This window comes from Myotis myotis, unplaced genomic scaffold (assembly GCF_014108235.1).
Source record: "Myotis myotis isolate mMyoMyo1 unplaced genomic scaffold, mMyoMyo1.p scaffold_m19_p_6, whole genome shotgun sequence".
In the NCBI taxonomy this organism is placed as follows: Eukaryota; Metazoa; Chordata; class Mammalia; order Chiroptera; family Vespertilionidae; genus Myotis; species Myotis myotis.
Window position 1 is genome coordinate 60,076,364 of NW_023416368.1, and position 23,107 is coordinate 60,099,470.

The window sequence follows — 23,107 nt, forward strand, 5'->3', positions numbered from 1 at the left end:
ATAGTATACAACAATTCAACAGTGACTGGCCCATGCACATGCGCTGCAGGACTTCACGGCCTCTTAGAAAAGCAGTGATATACTGCCATTGTCAATATTTTCTTTATCAAGATTTCATGTGTACATTGAAAAACTCGGGGCCAAAAATAATCATCAAATTAAGTCCACTATTTACTTACAGTCTCTCATACAAATGGCATCAATTCCCTGAGACTGACCGTGGCTAGAAGAGTGCTGAGAAGAGCCTAAGCAGCCTCACTCACGTTACTTTCTTGTGTTCAGTTTCACAGCCTGGCAGCTCTCTCTGCCCTCTTCACATTAACCACTTCAGAACCACCAACCTTTCCACACTGAGCCTGCTCAAGCGCTCAGGGGCTTAGCTGCTCTAGGCATGTTTGTGACAAAACAAATACAAGAAGGGAAGGTGCTGCTTTGTGATTTCACCAGTTGGAGGTAAAGACTTGAAGTCATCCATAAACAAATCTATCCCCATGTCTCCTACAGAAACCTTTTCCAACCCTCTAGTCAGAAGTAATGTTTTCTTCTCTATGCACTCTTAGCCCTCTGTAATTATTACTGACTTTACGTTGTTTTCTCTTGTGTCTCCTTCCACTTCATCTGAAAGCTCTTTGCGTTTCAGGAACCACACACAGGGGAAGCACCACAGCTTGTTACAAAGGCTCTCAAAGTGCGGTCCCTGGACCAGCAGCATCCACATCCCTGGAAGCTTTTTAGAAACACAAATTTTCAGGCCTCACATTAGAGCTGTTAACTCAGAAACTCTATGGGTGGCCCAGCAACCTCATGTTTCAGTAAGTCCTCCGGATGGATTCTGATGCGGGCTCAAGTTTGAGAACCTCTGATATATTTGAGCAGTATGGGTTTCGGCTAAGGTTTTTTAATTCCTGCTGTGCTACTGATAACTTTCAGCAAGTCATCTGACATTTCTGGCTTGCCTCTCCTCATCTATGGAATGGAGAGAACATTAAACAATGCCTGACATATAGTAAGTTCTCAATAAATACTACCATCTTTATGTGTTGTATCTTCAACCCCTGGTATCTAGTCAACTCTCTGAAAATAGTCTGCCCTCCATACTGATACTTAATTGAACCAAATGGAATGAGGAAAGTAGACACAACCACTGAGAACCAAACCTGAAAGTGTTTGCAATAGATAGATATAGATATAGATGATAGAGATAGAGACAGAGACAGAGACAGAGACAGACAGAGACAGAGACAGAGATAGAGATAGAGATAGATAGTGGATAAGGAGTAAATTCAGATATAACACTAATAGGGAATATACTTTGTTAGAGAAAAATATTCCATCAATTTTTCAAATTCTGCCATACTCACTGGGAATACATTATGGTTGGTGTTATAACTTTAATGAATGCTACTGCTTCATCTAAAATCCTCCCTTCATCCTCACCGCCTAAGATTCAGGCCAATCAGGCACCATTTCTTCCACAGGGACCTCTTGGTATCCTATTAAATGGCTCCTCCTCCATTCTTTAATCTCCAACTTCACTTTGCATTTCCCTTAAAGTACTTGCCATATTCTGTCTCCATTATCATATACATGCATCTTATCCCTCCCTGCTATATTGAAAGCTCCTTCAAAATAGGGTATGTCTCTTAATAGTTACACAATAGATACTTATTACTTCGAATGGATAGTTATCATTTGCATAATAGATGCAATTGATACCTTTTCACTTTTAAAATTTTTTTTTATTGATTTCAGAGAGGAATGAAAAGAAATAGAAACATCAATGATGAGAGAGAATCATTGATCAACTGCCTCCTGCACGACCCTTATTAGATATTAAGCCCACAACCCCAGCATGCGTTCTTGACCAGAATCGAACCAGGGACCCTTCAGTCTGCAGGCCGACACTCTATCCACTGAGCCAAACCAGCTAGGGTGACAACTTTTCACTTTTTACCTGAAAATCCAGGATAGTTATCGTCCTCACATGTGAAGAGAAAAAAATGGCAACTATCCATATTTCAATATAAGAAACACCCTCTGTAATCATTATTTAAAAAATACATCTCTATATGGTTTATGGACATGATAATGTGGGAGAACAGTTTATCAAGGTTTCTTTTTTTTCTTTCTTTTTTAATGTCTAAAGTTTTACATGTCTCCTTTTTCCCCAGTTGACCTTCCCCCACTCCCGCCCACCAGCCATTCCCACCCTGAAGAGGGTTTATTTTTAGGCACACCAGGATTGACATGATCATGTAAAGGTGTCTATCTGGCTATTAAATTTGTACAATATAAGCAAGCTCAAAAGTACAACCCTTTAATTCCTAGTGTCAAAGCCTAGAATTATGAGTTAATTGGCTATACTAGGCAGTGATCTGAAGTGGAACCTCTTAGTCACTCATTAGTTAAAATAACTAATGCCTGCAGAACTTAAAAATAACACCTCAGTGTATGTCACCAGGTATTCTTTCTCAAACAGAACTGTACCTTTAAATATGGCTATTGCCAGATGGTCTCCTCAATAAAAAAGAGCAGAAGCAACATATTAATGCTACTCAACAAGCCAGTCTGCAGACTCTCAACCAATGAAATTAGTCTTCAGTTGCTAAGCCATTCTGTCACCATAGCAACACCTACTTCAGAAAAAATTATTGGATTTTCAAGTGAAATGAGCCACCCATCTTAAAACTCCAGTGTACTCCAAGGTATGATGATCAGATACTTTCGCTAAAGTAGCCTAGATCTTTTCACTCACCTCCTATCCGGTCTACCTATGAAAAGCTATCTGCCCTTCCATTTAAAAATACTTATGTACACTCAGGTTCTAACTTTCTTGATTTCCAAGATACACATGCTCCATTTAAAATGAGTGTATATGCGTATGTTCATGCCCTCGTAGGCTAATGATCCTACATATAATGACAAAGAATGGCTTCGAAAATTTTTACTGTTTACTTGAAAAAATACTTCCCAAGAGCCTTGTTCTATTTTCTATATATGAAGTAACAGGTCATACCTTTGAATTACATAGACTATGCAGCATTTACTATTTCAAGTTTTATCCTGAGCTGTCTATGTTGCTTCTAAGCTGAGTATATAACTTAACAGAAAGCAAGAAACAAGATGAAACTTGGTCCACACTCTTTTCTTTTTATTCTAATCCAAATAAGAGAACTTGGAAAACAACCCTAATAAGTCACTTTTTATTAGTCTGGCAAAGACAAGGCGGCTAATAAAACTACCCAATCAAATCAATACCAGTATTATTCACCGACCCTTGGCACACTTAGAGCTCTCCATCCCTCTCCCTTCTTCCTGATTGGGCTCTGGACTCCCACTCTCATTAACGCCCACAGGTTATGACTATGCATAAATCAAACGAAGAATTAGAGCAATTGCCTGAACAATTCAGACCAAGTACTTTCACCTGAAATAACATGATAATCAAAGGAAAGGTATTTTACCCTGAATTAACTGTAAAATTATCTCAAGTGTTTTCATTGTATGATTAGCAAGGAGAGAGGATGTCTAAGAACATGGCAGCAGCTCCCACTGTTTCCTGCTCATGAGAACACACCCTCTCACTCAAACATCAGCCTGAAGATTTTAGCTTTTCTTTCTTGGCTTGCCCATATCCTGAATAAAAATTACCAACAGACATCTAAATACTTGGTAGAGTTTCTCAAATGGGAAAAAAAAAAAAATCAACCACATATATTTCATATATATTCTTAAATTCTTATAATAATGCATACCACTATTTTCTATATTAATAATTTAAGAGGGTGCTTTATTCCAGGTATAGTTCCTATCCCTAGTTAATCTTTTTTATGTATTGTTTCTATACATAGTTAATCTTTTTTACATATTATTAGATATGCAATACAATATAATACCACAATAACGTGTTTTATAAAACATTCACAAAGATAAAGTTCTTTTAAAAAACTAAGTGCTGATTGTTGGTTTAGAAACATTCTCAACAAATATGTAACCCTCTTTAGCACAAATAGCTTATTTCACATTAAAATTTAATGTAGACACATGAAAAAGTCAACACAAGGACTGTTTTTTAAAAGGAAACCTTACCCAGTTTCAGTTATTTATATTCTGCACCCCTAACCTCCAACAACACATGATTCATCCTGCATGGTTCACACAGCCCTTGAGTCGGCCTCACAACCACAACAGCCTCCCAAAGCCCTCTCCCAGTGTTCATGTTCTCCTGGGACCAGGATTTTAATTCAGAAAACACAGCTCGGGGATCTAAGACTGGTTTTTTATGAGTTTATTTGATCCAAACTGACAACATATGCTGGGGAGCAAGATACCAAGTGCTCTGGGATCTTAGACTTGACTGTAGATGGTCAGTGGGGTGGGAGATGTCTGGCTTACACTCCCAAAACATTGCCTCATGTATCTAGGAGCACTGCAGTATGGTGCGCAGCTGATCTTTGTTAACGAGTTCTCCCAAATGTATTGTCACTTACGTGTAACTATACCTCTTTGGACAATTTCTGGCTTCGCCAGTGCTTACCTTTTTTTAAAATATATTATTTTTATTGATTTCAGAGAGAAAGGGAGAGGGAGAAAGAGATAGAAACATCAATGATGAGAGAGAATCATTGATGGGCTGCCTCCTGCATGCCCCCAACTGGGGATCGAGCCCACAACCCGGCATGTGCCCAGACTGGGAATCGGAACCTCAACCTCCTGGTTCATAGGCCAATGCTCAACCACTGAGCCACATCGGCCAAGGCACCAGTGCTCATCTTGAAACAAAATTAAGTACTTCATCCCACTTCCCAAGTAACCTACTCCACAACGATCCACAACAATCCAGCTGCTGTCCCCATCCTCCCTATCCGACACTTCTCTCATCCCCGAAGTTTCTGTTAAGCCACCAGCCATGAAGTCTTTCTCTCCTCTGCTTCTCCCTCCACACAGCCTCTGAAAATGTTCCTCCTTTTTACTCAGCCCAGGCCTCAAAAGAGTTCATCAGAGCAGTCTTCCAACAAAAGCTTGTTTCTTTCTAGAGAGTGGGTTCTACTGCCAAGAAAAATAATATTTCCAGTACATACTTATAGTATGCTAAAGTAATTTATTTCAATCCTTTCCTGATTTTTTTGCCACCCAACACTCCCTGCCGCCACCCCAGGCCCTGTCCATCCACCTCTGGCACACCCATGCCCATTTATAACTTACGGTGTGGAAACTCTGCTCTAAGGAATTGAAAACAGACTGATGAATTTCATTCCTGTGAACTCCCTCACAGATCTCAGTCCATGTAAATAGTTCATGACCGTCAAGGGCCACATAAGAAATAGTTATATTTATTCTCCCATCCATATATAGTGCTATAGAATCATAAAAAGAACACCTACCTGTATGTCAGGAATTGGGCCTCCTAAGTTACACAACCTTGGGCAGGGTGTTTAATCTCTCTCTGAAGCTCAATTTAATCAACTCATTTTTAAAGTATATTTTTATTTATTGAGTTCGTAGAGGAAGGGGGAGAGAGAGAAACATCAATGATGAAAGAGAACCATTGATTGGCTGCCTTCTGCATGCCCCCTCCTGGGGATCAAGCTCACAACCCAGGCATGTGCCCTTGACTGGAGTCGAACCCGGGACCCTTCAGTCTGCAGGCTGACGCTGTATCCACTGAGCCAAACCAGCGAGGGCTAATCAACTCATTTTTAAATGAGTGTTTCTTCCAGCGAAGAAAGAAAAATCTGTAATTCTACTGTTTCACAATTCTATACAACACTAATGAAGATTGTGTTTAACATTAGGAGTAATTCAAAATAAATTTCCCCTAATCAAAAACCTATAATTGGAAAAATTAGTTAAATACTAAATACTTCTGCATAGTGAATTCCTTCCCCGAAAGCGTCTGACAGTACATGATCAAGTATTAGGCAGATGCAGCTGGAGGAATGTTCTGGAATGGCTGCCAACACCAGGAGAAAGGCAATCCTTCAATAACTCAAACTACATATCTTTTGTGTTGTTATTGCATTGTTAAATGTAGTTTTTGATATACATCGTCAAAACAGAACACTAATTAAGCTATATTTAACTCTGGGAGATTGGCCTAGCAAAATCAAAACTATATAACTCTTTTTTACTCCATGAGTTACTAGAGAGTATTCAAAAATATACCCGGGAGAGGAGGAAAGTATTGGTAATCAATTGTAGCTTATTGAAATATATATTATATGCTTAATATAATTAGAATTATATGCTATATAACATAACCATATTATATTATGTGCTTAATATAATTATATCTATAGTTATTTGACCAATACTGTAATCATGTTATATTCTATGTTTAATTTACATATAAGGAGAATGTGAGCATAATCTCCATCCCTAATAGTTTTATCCTCCTGATGATGAGGGAAATCTACTCCAAATGATAACACTCTAAAAATTACACACTCTCTAACAAGGTGGAAATTTCACAAGTGAATGTAATATAATTATCTCACAACACTTACTGAATATTTATATGTCATCACTTTTGGGGATAGTGAAGAAGAAGACACGAAAAGCATGAATGATATTCTATGGCATAGAATGAAGTTCTCTCTTCCACTTTCGGATGTGATTCATCCTTGAAGTCCTCCTCCAACCCCCAACTCCTTCTAAAAGGCCTCCTCTGATGGTTTCTCTCTTGACACCCTGTAGAATCTGAGTCAGTGCCTTCATATTAAGTACTTGGTAAAATACTGTTGTTTGCCGCTCTTTTTTTATAAGTATCTCTTCAATTTGCAGAATGTCACACATAAAGCAGGCACTGGTTAGTATTTTAAATAAGTACTAGAGGTCCGGTGCATGAAATTCGTGCACAGGTAGGGTCCCTAGGCCTGACCGGCGATCAGGGCCAATCTGTGGGGCGACCAGTGGGGCAATCGGGAGGCGCCCGCTGGCACCCACCTTGGCTGGTCTGGGGCCTGTGGGCTGGGACCAGCTCCTGCATTGAGTGACTGCCCCCTGGTGGTCAGTGCATAGCGACCAGTCATTCTGCCGCTCAGTTGATTTGCGTATTAGGCTTTTATTATATAGGATATTAGCTATAAATATAACAATATACATATAGTAATGGAAGATATATTTCATTTACTGCTCTCTACTATTAAGAATTTGATTTCCAAATGTCTATAGACTTCTTAGTAATTTGTTCAATTAGAGAGATTTATACTCACAAGTTGTTAGTGGGGCCTTTTTTATTATAGAGTGTTCTTATTACCCTGGTCTGAAAACTGAGAACATCATGGAAAATGTGGTATGGTCTACAAATGAGGGCCTCTTGGCCTCTTGGCAATGTTGGCAGATATAAATGCTTGCTTATGCAACTGTCTCTACAGAGTCAATGAACACATGACCTTTACTCTATGAAATGTGAAGGAAATACCAGCCAGTCTCACCCATATGTACATTAATTTAAGAAACACACTCTCATTCATTCCCTCTCCCTGTACATACAGCTCATAGAATTACAACAACCAACAGTTCAGCTTCAATATTAAAGTAACAACAGCAAAAATAATAAGAGTTTTAAAACTATTCAGAAAAAATACTTGGTGTTTCTGAGAGTTACATGTTATTTTTTAAATTATATCTTGTGCTAATTGAAATGGAGTCAAAAGAAAAGGGAAAATGTTTGTTTAGACAATATAAGGTGCCCTCAAATCCTATCTATCCAGTAATCTAAATCAATTATAAAAGGCATATGCAGAAGTCTAGAAGTAATAAAGAAGAGGTCTAAACAATATTTAAAATATTATCATATAATTCATGTGTTTTACTGCTAGTGCAAGGCTTACAGTTGCCCTCCACATACAACCTACCAATTTTGACATATGAGTGAAATTAATGTACTCTTATAATAAAGTTTCTCTAGCTCAGTCCGCAGAGACCATCGGAGAGCAAATTAGGAGCTGAATGGGTTTGAGAGGTACAGTAAAATTGCGTGTAACTCACATGTATGAAAACATGAAACTCTATTAATCCCAAATGCTACACTGGACAGTGGAACACTGGAACAAACCAAAGATCAGGTAAGCATTTTGAGGTGACTTTTCCAAGCAGCACTCAGCCCAGAGGTTGTTCTAATTTGAAAAAGTTGATTTGAGGAAAGCTTATAGAATCCTTTCCATGCATCAACACATAGAGGAAGGCGTTTTTCTCAGCTATTTTGCACATGCTCAACACCTCCAAAATCTGCTATAGCTCATGCATTTGGAAACAATATTTTTTCAGAGGAAGCAGGACCCCTACTTTCAGAACTGAGCTCTGATCCACTACATGCAGAAACTAATAAATGCAAGCTTTTTGAGAGTCACACCTTAGAGGGTGACTCAGTGAATAGAAAAGATGTGGACATTAATTTGGTTTTTAAAAATTAATATTCAATTTATTTATTCAATTTATTAGAATTATAAATTATAAATTCAAAATCCTAGTCCTTCCATAAACATTTAAGTTCAGTTTACAAAACATATTAATCTATTTAGATATCCAGAAAATTCTATAATCACCTTTAAGGGAGATGTGCTCACTTAATTAAATTATCTTTAAAAATTTTAACTGTAAATAAAAATTTACTATATTCAGCCCTAGCCAGTTTGGCTCAGTGGATAGATGGTCGGCCTGCAGATGGAAAGGTTCCAGGTTCAATTCCAATCAAGGGCTCATGCCCTAGTTGCAGACTCAATCCCCATTTAAGGGGCATGCAGGAGGCAGCCAATCAATGATTCTCTCTCATCATTGATGTTTCTATCTTTCTCTCCCTCTCCCTTCCTCTCTGAAATCAATAAAAATATATTTTTAAAAAATTTACTATATTCAATTTCCCCCTTTTTTTATCCTCACCCAAGGAGATGTGTGGTTTTTTGTTTTTTAATTGATTCTAGAGAGAGGAAGGGAGAGAGAGAAAGAGCAAGGAATAGAGAACCTGTTTGAAGAAATAATGACTGAAAACTTCCCTAACCTAATGAAGGAAAAAGACCTACAACTCCAGGAAGCACAGAGAGTCCCAAACAATATGAACCCAAAGAGGCCCACATCAAGACACATCATAATTAAAATGGCAAAGATTAAAGACAAAGAAAGAATCTTAAAGCAGCAAGAGAAAGGCAGATAAGGACACTACAAAGAAAAGTATAGGCAATAACCCTGACAACATAGATGCTAAAATTGCCAACAAAATATTAGCAAATGAGATCCAGCAATACATTAAAAAGATTATACACTAGGATAGATGGGATTTATTCCAGGGATGCAAGGTTGGTACAATATCTACAAATCAATAAATGTGATATACCCCATAAACAAAATGAAGGATAAAAGTCACATGATCATATCAATAGATGTAGAAAAAGCATTTGACAAAATCCAATATCTATTTATGATATAAACTCTCAGCAAAGTGAGAATGGAGGAAACATACCTCAAAATAAGGAAGGCCACATATGACAAACCCACAGCCAACATCATACTCAATAGTCAAAAACTACAAATGCTTCATTTAAGATCAGAAACAAGATGAGGACGTCTGCTTTCACCACTCTTATTCAACATAGTACTGGAAGTCCTAGCCACAGCAATCGGAAAAGAAGAAGAAATAAAAGGCATCCAAATTGAAAAGGAAGAAGTAAAACTATATTATTTTCAGATGATATAATACTGTATATAGAGAACCCTAAAGATTCCACCAAAAAACTACTAGAACTGATAAATTAATTCAGTAAAGCAACAGTATGCAAATTAAATATCCAGAAATCAGTTGTATTTTTATACAACAACTAGAGACCCAATGCACGAAATTAGTACAAGAGTAGGCCTTCCTTCCCCCAACTGCCGGCACCAGCTTCCCTCTGGCAGCTGGGACCAGGGCTTCTCTCGCAGCCCCAGTTTCATCCAGAAGGACATCCGGCCTAATTAGCATATTACACTTATATTATTATAATGTACTATCAGAAAAGGGGAACTAAGAAAACTCATTTACAATGGCATCATAAATAAATAAATAAATAAATAAATAAATAAATAAATAAATAAATAACCTAGAAATAAATTTAACCAAGGATGTAGGAGACCTGTACTCAGAAAATTATAAGACACTAAAGAAAGAAATTGAAGAAGATACCAATAAGTGGAAGCATATATCATGTTCATCCATAGAATTAACATCATGAAAATGTCCATACTACCCAAAGCACATCAATAGTTTCAATGTAATTCTTATCAAAATACCAATAGGTATTTCACATCATTAAAACAAATATTCCAAAAATGTATAAGGAACCACAAAAGATCCCAAATAGCTATAGCAATCTTGATAAAGAAGAGCAAAGTTGGAGGAATCGCACTACCTGATACCAAGCCATACTACAAAGCCCTGGTAATCCAAACAGCATGGCAATGGCATAAAAACAGAGATATAGATTAATTGAACAGAGTAGAGAGCCCAGAAATAAGCCCACATCTTTATGGCCAACTAATATTTGACAAAAGAGGCAAGAACACACACTGGGGTAAGTCTATTCAATAAATGGTATTGGGGGAATTGGACTTGGGGTGGTGAACACACAATACAATATACAGATAGAATTGTACACCTGAGCCTCATGTAATTTTATTAACGAACTAGAGGCCTGGGGCACAAAATTTGTGCATGGGGGTGGGGGCGAGGGGTGGGGGGGTCCCTCAGCCTGGCCTGCACCCTCTCCAATCCGGGATCCCTCTCGCAATCCAGAACCACTGGCCCCTAACCACTCACCTGACTGCCTGCCTGCCTGCCTGATGCCCCTAACTGCTCCCCTGCTGACCTGATGGCCTCAGCTGCTCTCCCCTGCTGGCCTGATCCCCCTAACTGCTCACCCCTCCTGGCCTGATCCCCCTAACTGCCTATCTGCTCTCCCCTCCTGATCTGGTCACTCTAACTGCCTATCTGTGCTCCCCTCCTGGCCTGATCCCCCTAACTGCCTATCTGCTCTCCCTTCCTCTCCGTACCCTTCGGACCCCGGCACAGGTGTGCTGAGAGCGCTCCGCTGCAGCCCCATCCTGATTGGTCATTACATGACGGTGTCCCAGACAATTTGCATATTCCTCTATTATTAGTATAGATGTGTCCCCAATAAATTCAGTTAAGTAAAAAATAAAATAAGCAGGAGGGAGGGGGTGAGAGATCAACCGAAGGACTTGTATGCATGCGTATAAGCATAACCAATGGACACATACAATGGGGGGTGGGGGAGGCTAGGGGATTGTCAAAGGCGGGGGAAAAAGAAAAGGACACATATGTAATACCCTTTGTAATACTTTAAGCAATAAAAAAATAAAATAAAATAAAATAAAATAAAATGTAATAAAATAAAAAGGAATTAGCAGGACAGGTGGTTCTCTAGAGAGAAAGAAAATGTCAGCACAAACAATGCTTTAAACCATTAACTCGTAACTGAATTGACAACTGTATTTTTGAAGCCTCATCTTAAAACTCTGACTTTCGTCAGAAATAAAATGGAGAATACAAAGGGCATGAACACCAGGAACTCAGGCTCTTTTATGTAGCTGATGATAGGCTGACTTCCGGCAGGGCAGACTTAACCAAAATGTGCTTACTTTAAGACTCAGAGTGTTCCTTCTATACTGCCACAAAACCTCTTAAAAATGCCAACTATACTTTAATAAGAAAAGGTTTTTAAACCTCTTAAAAATAACCCTCTTTGCCAAAGCCGGTTTGGCTCAGTGGATAGAGCGTCGGCCTGCGGACTGAAGGGTCCCAGGTTCAATTCCGGTCAAGGGCATGTACCTGGGTTGCGGGCACATCCCCAGTGGGAGATGTGCAGGAGGCAGCTGATCGATGTTTCTAACTTTCTATCTCTCTCCCTTCCTCTCTGTGAAAAATCAATAAAATATAAAAAAATAAATAAATAACCCTCTTAAAAAACAAACTCCTCAAGTTACCTGTCTTTTTTATAGTGTAACTATTCTTAACATATTCGCTAAGATTTTCCTAAGGCATAATTAAGAACTATCTATGTTCATTTTATAGGGAATTAAACGCATTGCAATAAAATCTTGAGAAAACAAGAAAATTTACATTCCTAATTTTCCTTTTAAACACTTCTTTTCAACAATAGGCAGACATTTCCTACATCTTTAAGTCCCCATAAAGATAAATACTATCCAATTCCTCACCTGTGATAGGTATGAAAGGTTGCTAGTTTAAGGCCAACCTGGAGGTTGTTTATAAGGAGATGGAGAGTTACAGAATTAAATGGTTAAAAGTAAATGAACCTATCACATGCTTTGGGTTTATGACCCAAAGGTGTCAGGCAAAGGCTTCCAATTAATATTCAGGTAACTACTGTCTTATTTTGATATCCACAGAAGAGAAGAAAAGCCAAAGAAGGAGAAAGAGGAGAAACTGCTGGCCCACATTAATCTGTTAGGTTCTCCTAACCAGTGGTCGGCAAACTGCGGCTCGCGAGCCACATGCGGCTCTCTGGCCCCTTGAGTGTGGCTCTAAGCCTTGGGAGTACCCTAATTAAGTTAATAACAATGTACCTACCTATATAGTTTCAGTTTAAAATATTTGGCTCTCGCTCTGGCTGGTTTGGCTCAGTGGCTAGAGCATTGGCCTACAGACCGAAAGGTCCTGGGTTCGATTCCGGGCAAGGGCACATGCCTGGGTTGCAGGCCCAGTCCTGGACCTGTAGGAGGTAGCCAATCAATGATTCTCTCTCATCATTGATATTTCTATCTTCTCTCTCCCCTGGTTCTCTATCATCACTGATGTTTCTCTCTCTCTCCCCTCTCCCTTCCCCTCTGAAATCAATAAAATATACATTTAAAAAAAAAATTTGGCTCTCAAAAGAAATTTCAATCGTTGTACTGTTGATATTTGGCTCTGTTGACTAATGAGTTTGCCGACCACTATCCTAACCTATCTCCAATGGTACACCTTAGTTAGGATCTTTACATGGAAATAAAGGCAAGTTTGGCCAAATATGTAAAACCCTGGTAGAATACCTGAACATGGTAAGAGAAGGCAATAACCCAAGAAAACTTCCTGAAATAAAAAACTTCTTGAGAATTTTTTTTAAAAAAGAGTAAGCCACTTAGCCCTAGCTGGTTTGGGTCAATGGATAGAGTGTCAGCCTGCAGACTGAAGAGTCCTGGGTTCCATTCTGGTCAAGGACACATGCCCAGGTTGTGGACTCAATCCACAGCAGGGGGCATGCAGGAGGCAGCCGATCAATCATTGTTTCTATCTCTCCCTCCCTCTCCCTTCCTCTCTGAAATCAATAAAAATATATTGTTTTAAAAAAGAGTAAGCCTGTTAGACAAAAGAAAAAAAACTCTTCAATTCCTGACAAAAGCTATGGATCGAAGTAAAAACAAGAGAAATGAAGGCTATTTTATAGATATGAGTGAAATCTATAAATACTTACACCAACTTGAAATTTTAAACAATTTAAAATGACTGTTCTACTCGATTATTTTGCCATCATCAAGGCCTAGATAAAATCTATGTCTACATGTATGTTAACTGATTTGTCTATATCATATATTCACTATACATCTATACAATAGTCACATGAGAATTCTCTGTCCGTATTTTGTATTGCATTAACATATTCCAAAAGCTGAATCTGATTCTTGAGAAAATATATTTAACAAGTGGATTTCTCATTGTGTGAGTACTATAAAGATCCTTTTGATTTTGTAAAGTTAATAAAGTTTCCAAAAGTGTGTTAACTTAAATCCCACGATGCTGATTATGTGGGGAATTTGGCTTAACATTACTGAGTTCCCACAATGAATAAGAATGGTTTCCTCCAATAAACTGAAAAAAAAAAAAAATCCGTGCTTGAGACAAATAAAACTATTTCAATAGAACTGTTGTACTTTAAAATCAGTTGTCCAACACTGTATCTAAAATACAAAAAGGGCAACAATCACATTTTAGTTTGCAAAATGTGACTGCAAGCAGTGTGTCAGTTAAGCCCTGTGCCATGCCAGCACAGCCAAGGGTTCGGAGCGCCTGAAGTGGGGGCAGCGAAGAAAAAACAGACAAAGAGAATACAGCTGGGGCTCAGTGGATCTCCTGTGCCTGGATGGGGCCACAGAGAAGGATCCAGCCAGCAAGCTGAGGCTTTATTTTATAGTCAGAGAAAAACAAGGTAGTGGTCAACAAAGTTACAATGTTCTTGTGAGTTTCACTTGTTTTGGCAGCACTTGCTGCATCTCCCACAGCTTCTTAGCCCATTAGCTCCGCCCTCTAAGCTGGGACTTGTTTGTGGCTCTGCCACAGGACAATCCAAGGCTTAACTCTAGAGCCTCTCCCTATAAAGCTCAATGTGCATTAAAGAGTGAATACAAGGCAAGGAATGAAGTAACACATTTCAATACATGCAAAGGCTCTGCCTAAAGGAGTGACTGACAGATAAAGTAAAATAGCACATCCATAGTGGATATTCATTAAATATGCCTTAAATTACATTGTATTTAGCTATATTGACAAAAGCTTACATTTTCTTTTCATATTGGGAAGTTGATTTTAGCTTGGAATGCCACACAGAAATTTTTAATGGTCATAAGAAAGGTTGTTGTAAAAATTACCCATTGGCTAGGAAAGGGGCGGGTGGGGGGCACTCGGGCCATTGGTCTGGGAGGTGACAGTCCAACTTTTACATTGAAGTGCTACTATCCTGAACTCATAATCAGAGCTTATGACTTGTGCAAGCTGTTGAACTGAGCTCTAGAAATAAAATATTTCTTGGGGGGTAAATTACACAATGGCAGTGAATAGCAGCTGCTTAGTAAGGAAAGATCTTCTGGTTTGGAATACACTTAGACTATATGGGAAGAGTAATTGGGTAGGTCCAATCAAACAGCATCATTTTGGGATCTGAACATAGGAGTAGCTGTCTGCATCTGAAAATACATGAGATAATTGTTGTTTTCCCAATTACCTTGATACTCATAACCACAGGATAACCAGAGATTTTTTTTAGCCACCTGGTAAAGATTATATTTAGTCTCATTTTAAAAATAAGTGCTCTCCATCCATTTTTTAAATAATCATCCTTCGTTTGAAATAAAATGTCTTAAAAATAGGGTGTATTATTATTATTATTACTATTATCACATGACCAGCTCAAAATGATGTCATACTAACAAGATAATGAGTTGTTTTTCGGAGATAACAGACCAAAAACACAAATCATGCAGACAGAGCATGCACCAAAGAGAGAACTTTGACCTCCAGCTGCACCAGGAAACAGAGTCTCACCACCCCCTACCTCACTCCCCACACACAAACACACACAGAGGGAACCAAAGACCAGGACATAACCAGAACTTGGAACACCAGAGTCCTTTTGGAAGTGAACGGTCCATTTTCCAAGAAGATCCAGTGCTGACACCCCTCCTATAAATGGCCAAGTTCCAAAAGCCTCCAATTCAAACTTGCCCATACCTGTTCTGCCTCAAAAGGGCCTCAGTGGGGATAAGAAAATTAGGGATCGATGACAAAGGCAGTTTCAAAGACCTTTCACTTACACTGAGTTTGTAAAAGAATAAATTAGTCAGATCCCTAGCAATTTCATCCTGCATTCTTTAAGAAAATAAGTTTAAAAAGAAAAGAAAAGAAGTTAGTTTGCCAAAGGAGACATTGGAATTGCCCTAGATTTATTTAATAACCTAAAGAAACAACCATAAAAACATTATCAGATAATGATGAACACTTTCACTGTTCCTATTAAATAAAGCAAAATAAGATGTCAAACCGCTTAAGAACAGAAATGGCCCTCGTTTTAAAAATCAACAGAGGGCACACATTTGTGAACAAGGAAATGGTGTTGAGAGGGTAAAAGTCCTTTGGGCTTCAGCTAGGCTGGTGCAATAAACCATTGTAACAGGTGAGCACTCAGCAGGTCTCATGTGATGACACAGCCAAGCACGCCTACTCCGAATGAACGCAAGGCCCATGGAGCACATTGCCCAGGCTGACTGAGAGTGAAGAAAATTTGTAACAAATCAGCTCATCTTCAGAACCAGATGTAAGCAACCTCATTAATTCTTTTCTATGTACTATACTACTTTGGCCTCACAGCAACTCTATGAGGTATGAGTTTCTAAAGTATCCGTATTTTATAGGCACGAAAATGAGGCAAAGAGAAGTTAAAGCATGAAGCTACTTAACAAGAAAAGAATTGGATGGCATTTTTTTACTTTAATCTTTCCAGTCAAAATTATCTGTCCTATGCCTCATTGCCTCAGAATTATGTTCTCAATTCAATAAGCATATCTTAAGAGCTTGCCCTACATAAATCACTTTATGGGCAAAAAGAAAAAAGAAAAATATATTAAAAATTTTCTATATGGGTCTCTCTGCTAAAGAATTACCAAATTAATCCTTCATAATATGGTAATGCATGATAATGAACTAATGCTGTGTTTCTCAAACTAGTGTAACACTAATTACAGACAAGCTCCTTGAAAAAAGGTTGCCATGGTGAAAGAAGCTAGGAAAATACCATCTAGTATACATCTAACTTGGAGATCTGAAACAAATATTGGCATATTAAGGGCTCTGGTAAGTCCTGTAATACACAAACCTGTTTATCGTTGTTTAGCTAACATCAAACCAAGCTAAACTAATGTTCTACTGAATAGACTTTGAGAAAAGCTGGGTTATGTGTCATGCCTTACATGGGCTATTTTTGCATTTGTCAAAAATATCCTTCCCAAAGGAAGTGACTGTGAAGGCAGGGATTTCACCCCTAGGCTATGCCAATAAGGGAGATGCTGGCAGGTGATTCCTTTTCCACCTCTCAAATCAGTTTCCATAGAAAGCTGCCTATTTTGTCTTAGCATAGGTTATATATAATGTTAGGGGCCAACCCAATTTCCTCTCTTCCATTAGCCAATCACAAGTCAATCAAGTACATTATTTCTGGCAAGAGTTGCACTGACTCATTCGAGTCTAAAAATAACTCTTGACCACATGTGGTACATCTATATCCTTCTCCAGATTCTAACATCTATATTCACCAACTATAAAGTTGTCACTCAGCTGTAATCATTTTCCACTAATACATATTGATCTGGTATGAAAAGAAGTCATATAAAATAACCAAAATCCCCACTTCTTTTTTGTTTGTTTGTTTTATAGAAATTTTGCCAGTATTAAATGTTCCATCACAATATTTGGCAAATGCATACTGGCCTTCATACACTTTAAATTTTAACAGATTTTGGGAGGAATGGGTCCAAAATAATCATTCCAGTCTTTGAGAGAGAAACATCTATGCTCTAAAGAATGTTCCTAAGATAGCATTTTAGTTATAAATAAGACTTACTCCCCAGGAGCAATCTTAAACTACATGTAAAAGAATTAGAGGTTTAAACAAACTAATCTTAACTCATGTTTAACTCTGGGAGGAGTGGTGTGGGAACATGGATTCCATTGCTTTGACATAAATGAAAAAAAGGTTTTTGTTATGAGTATTGCAATGACGAACATGCATGCCTAGGAGAGCAAATGTTTGCAAAGGTTTGAGCACATAAGTCCCTATGTGTAGAAATATTTTAAAAGTATAAAATATAAAGAAAAATGGGGAACATGATGAGGGCTGGCAAGTATCATATCTAATGGAACACATCTGAGGCCCCAGAATCAGCCAAGAGGCAGTCTGACAGCAAAGACTCGATCTTAGCCTGGTCTTCGTCCCAGTCCCACATCTGGGGTCCGGAGTCACCCTATGTGAGGAGATGAGACTAGTGTCAAGACCACTTGCAGTTCTTCTGAGAATGGCTGATACCCACAACCCTTCTCCAATAGATCCTTGCAGGCCTCCAGTGATACAAAATGAAAACAAAGACCCAACATTCAGCTAGTCAAGAATCAAGCTGATTCCCATGGTGTCATAACAGAATAAGTACGGAGAGTCCTCACTGGTCAATTCAAAATGGAATTTTCTTTCCCCTTTGATGATTCTAATGTAGAATATCTGAGAGAATGAATCTTTCTCAAGAGATAAGTTCAAACTCAGACCACAGCCTGGTACCAAACAAGCATGATGAGCACTTCTTTCTGCTCAGCAGGAGCTGGTGGTATCAACAAACACCTTCTTTCTGTCCATATCCACTCATCTCACCAAGTAAACCTCTCACTTGCCAGTTCTGCCACAGGGAAAGGCGTTAGGTGAATATATTGTTTTGTATTGGGAGAGTTATTCTATTATGATAACTAAACCCTTACACATTAGCTACTTTTTTTACTCCAGAAAAAGAATTTAGATTAAGAAAAGTTGCAAACTTGATACCTCTCTCTTACTGGGAAATTAAAATGATATGGGCAACTTCATCAAGTGTTAGTCCAGTAAACGAATTTGTCAAGCTAAATATCATTTCCTACTAGCTTAATCACATGTTAAAACAGCACTTATAAGGTGAAAACAGTTAAGGCAGTTGCTCTCTTTCGAAAGCAGGGGGCACTTAAAACATAAATCCTATACCAACCACACTGGAATTGGTAAATTTCAATATTCAGCACTCTATAAATATATTTCCTACTTTCTTGTCATCCACTTTTCAATGACCAAATCCCCCTGACCTAATGTCTCCTCTGGTCTCCTTTACCCAGTCCTTCCACACCATGTAGTTCTTGCAGCCCTACATACCTTTTTACTGTCCTTAAAACTCCTGATTCCCAGTTCCCCAAAGGGTAAGGACAGCTTGTGTGTATCACTGCATATCCCATAGAAACTGGTCCACCTAGAATGTGCAGGTGCTCAAAAAAACTGAAAGCATATATTTCTACCGCAGAATATGTATGGGTATTCCTTTCTCGTTTCTTAAAATATCTTCATCTGAAAGGAATTTGAAGGCCATCTAAAAATGAACACTTTCATTTCTCCAAAACTTCCTAAAAAAGTTAATTCATACCAGTACTGTCAAACGTATATACTAATCAGATGTCTCCATTAGCTAGTGTTTAAAATAATGCAACAGGCCCAAAATGGAGTCACTTATGCTAAGGCTCATGTCAGCAAAGCAAGACAACTACAGTTTCAGCTCTCTCAGAAATGGAATCTTAAACCAGTCAATCTGGAATCACCTGATTGATCAGCACTAGTTAGGTCAACTGCCTGATAAGCCCTTGCCATCCCTTAAAGGAAAGTAACTTTGCAATAACCAACTCGATTTTTTTGCCTATAACTTCCCCGTTCCCGATCCCTCCTGCGGGAAGTCTTCATTTTGTACAGCTCCTTGGAGCTCCCTCTCTCTGCTGTCCAATTCACGAATCGTTGAATAAAGCCAATAAGATCTTTCAAATGTACTCAGTTGAATTGTGTTTATTAAACACTATTTCCCCAAAGATTTCTAACTTACTTATCTTCTCTTAAAAGTGGGGTGGGTGGGAAGGGAATCAACCTCATGATTATTTAGTGTTCATAATAGTTTCTACCTTTAAAATACAATGATTCCTGATCAAGGGCACATACCTGGGTTGCAAGTTTGATCCCCTACCCCAGTGTAAACGTGTACAGGAGGCAACCAATCGATGTGTCTCTCTCACATCAGTGTTTCTCTCTCTCTCTCTCTCTCTCTCTCTCTCTCTCTCTCTCTCTCTCAAAAAAAATAAATAAATAATAGTAATAATAATAAAATAAAAAATAAAATGACTAGACATTTTGTATTCTATTAGTAATTCCATGAACTTAAAATTTGCTTCATTTAAAAGGAAATTATAAAGCAAATAATGTAAAAACATTTCTGAGCTCACCTTTGTAAAACGAGTTAAATCTGTATATTTTGTGTTTATGAAGAATCGAACATTATATTTTTAAATAGTGTGTTATTCAGCAAATGACTGATGCCTTTTTTTTTTCCTTTTAATACTGTGCCCTGAGTGCCTGCTGTGTGCAGATCTGGGCTAGGTTTTGGAGATACTGTCCCTGCCTCACAGAGCTTGCAATCTGAAAGAGAAATTTACAAATCTTGACAAACCATACATTCCAGATATTCAAGCAAAAGAAGTATTGTTTTCATTTTCAGAAGCATATCGCATTCTAACAGTAATATTACTATAGATTTTTACTGCTAAACTTGAAGCAAGACAACAAAGTGAATGTGAGCTTTCATATAATCTCCTTGAAAAATCTGCCAGGATTCATTAATAGTTCCTTTACTATCAGGAGACTAGGCCTTATTATAACTCTTAAGAGTAGAAACACGAAAAAAAGCCCCAAGAACACTGTTTTAAATACCTCTAATAAATACTAAGTAAATCCCATTTAACATAAATTAAAACGTGCCTTAAAATACTCTGGATGGAGATGCGTAAGATAGGTATAAAGGAATGACATCTGAAATAAAAACCTGGTCACCAACCACTTAACCCAAGTGTCAAATGCGGGGGGGGGGGGGGGGAGGAATATTTTTATTTTTTTTGCTGAGAAAGGTCAAGTCCAGTTTCGAACTCCAAATGCCTGTCAAGGCCACTTTCCCATCCTGGGAGGAGGCCTACAGGTCCGCACACACCACCACCCAATGTGGCCAGTACCCTTAACATCCCCTGAGCATCCACAGTGCCCCTGTGCCTAAAACACACGTAGCGGTAGAGAAGGGTATGGAGAGCCTGCGGAACCCAATAAAGCTGGTCCTCCGGGAATTAGGAAGTACGTCTAAATGACTCTTCCTCTTTTCTCGAAGTCCCTGCCTTCTGCACCTTAGCTTTCTACACCTGTCTGCAAGGCTTGTTATTCCCTCGGGTCTCCGGTACAGCAAAGGGAGGGTGACCGCTGGGTTGGCGAGCCCGCAGATTTGCTCGCTACGTGCTCCTATCCTCTCTGGCCTAAGCTCCCCAAAAGGTGGCCTAACTGCTGGGGGAGGGTTTGGGGCTGGGAAGGGACGGAGGACAGCAGAGACTGGAACCCAGCAAGCCACAGCGCTCTAGGTCAGGTTCATCCCCATCTCCATCCGTCCCCCTAATTCCCACCTTCCACCCCAGACGCCCCTTTCCACAAGGCACCCCTGGGCCCACCTTGCCCTCCTGCCCCCAACCGCCACCAGGGCAACCGTCTGCGGCTCTCCTCCAGGGATGGGCGCGCTTACCAGGCTCATGGACCCCAGGGTTGTCGGACAGCTCGATGACCAGCAGCTCCCGGCCCTCGAAGCTGCGCCCCACCGTGTAGATCCTGCTGATGGCGGTGCACTGCAGCCACACGGACACCAGCGCCTCGCGCAGCTCGGGGTAGCGGTGGTACTCGAAGGAGATGCCGTCTTCCTGCTGCAGCCGCCGGCGCCGCCGCATGCCCGCCGCGGACGCCCCGGGCTCCAGGGCTTCGGCGCCCAGCAGCCACCCGCAGGCGGCCAGCGCCGCGCACAGCGCCAGCAGCGCCCGGCCTCCTCGCCCGGCCATGGCCATCGCGTCCCCTCCGCAGCCCGTGCCTTCCTGCGCCGGCGGCCTCTTTTGTCTGCCCGGCTGGGGGCTGAGCTGGCGGGCGCTGCGGGAGGTCCGCGGGTTCCGCGGCAGCGTCCTGGCGCCTCACCTTCCCGGGTGCACTGAGTGTCAGCGGCGCGCGGGGGCCACCCAGAGGAGAGGGGCGCAGCCGCGGGGCGGGCTGCACTACCCGCCGCCGAGCCGGGGGCGCCGCAGGAGAAACCACTGCAGGAGGGGCCGCCCGCCCAGTGATGCTGATCTGCGCGGCCGCCTGCGTTATCTGTGGGCTCAGAACCGCGTCAGAAGCCAGATGGCTCCGGGGACGACCCAGGTGGGATGACAGCTGAGGGCTGGATTTGGGAACAGGGCTATCATTGAGAAACCCAAGACCTGGCGCCTGGAAGAAATACTCTTGGGTTGTGAGCGGAGCCTTCTAAAGTGACATCTAGTCCAAGCCGACCTGGGTTTCCATCTTGATGCATCAAGAAGTAGAGAATATTCCAGAAAAAAAAATAAACAAAAGGGAAATATTAACAACCATTGGCCTTCACATCATGATGCATCGTTAATAACTGTATTGAGAGTCCAAACACAAACCCAAGGGATGGATTTGCATTTATTATAGGATCTGGCTGGCAAACTGAACACTTTAACTTTGAGGGTTAACAGAATTTTTTTAAAAAAATCATTCTATCAGTTTGCAGATACTGTTGTTCATTGTACTTATGCACATTCCTGGATTCTTCATATATATATATGTACTGTATATATTATTATATAAAGTACAAGTTTGGGGGTGCGCTAGACAAAGGATTTAGTGTGGTATTAAGATTAAGTCTTTCGTCCTGACCGGTGTGGCTCAGTGGATAGAGCGTCGGGCTGCAGACTGAAGGGTCCCAGGTTCAATTCCGGCCAAGGGCAAGTACCTCAGTTGCAGGCACAACCCCAGTAGGGGGTGTGCAGGAGGCAGCTGATTGATGTTTCTCTCTCATCCCATGTTTCTGACTCTCTGTCCCTTTCCCTTCCTCTCTGTAAAAAATCAATAAAGTATACTTTAAAAAAAAAAAGATTAAGTCTTTCAGGAACAGCTTAGCTGGGTGGCTCTGGCTCAGAGTCTCTTACCAGGTTGTAACCAAGATGTTGGCCAGGACTACAGTCAGCTGAAGGCTTGATTAGGGCTGGAGAACCTTCTTCCAAGAAAAAAAGAAAAAAGAAAGAGATTAAATCCTATTATAGAAAGAAACCTCTGATCATGAGAGATGATATCTCCTTTCCCCTCTCAAAGTCACTATAACAATACAAATTCATTCACAGCTTTAATAGCCAGCCTTTAGAGGGGACTGACACTCCTGGAGCCACCCTGGAGCAGGTATTATTCTGATGAGGTGCCACTTGGATTCAAGAACAGCACAAATCTAAATAAACAAACAACCCATTTGTAGTTCCACCAGGCAGAAAACACACACACACACACACACACACACACACACACACACAAAACACACTTTTCTCCTGGCATAAGATCCAGATATTTAAATTCTTTCATTGGATTTCTTTTTAAAAATGCTGCTATAGAGGCTGGCTCCCAACCCCACTGACTGCCTCCATTTCCTACAACTGCATGGATCTTCTTTT

At 40.1% G+C, this 23,107-nt stretch overlaps 1 protein-coding gene across 1 annotated transcript in view; it reads right to left on the reverse strand.

Annotated features, from left to right (window-relative positions):
• The window catches only part of CPE (carboxypeptidase E), an 84,818-nt gene extending 63,110 nt beyond the window's left edge, over positions 1–21,708 (reverse strand). Inside the window, exon 1 of the mRNA XM_036314428.1 lies at positions 21,145–21,708. Coding sequence (XP_036170321.1) covers positions 21,145–21,457 — 313 coding nt within the window. The 5' untranslated portion in view covers positions 21,458–21,708. The remainder of the gene's footprint in view (positions 1–21,144) is intronic.
• Between the last annotated feature and the right edge of the window lie 1,399 nt (positions 21,709–23,107).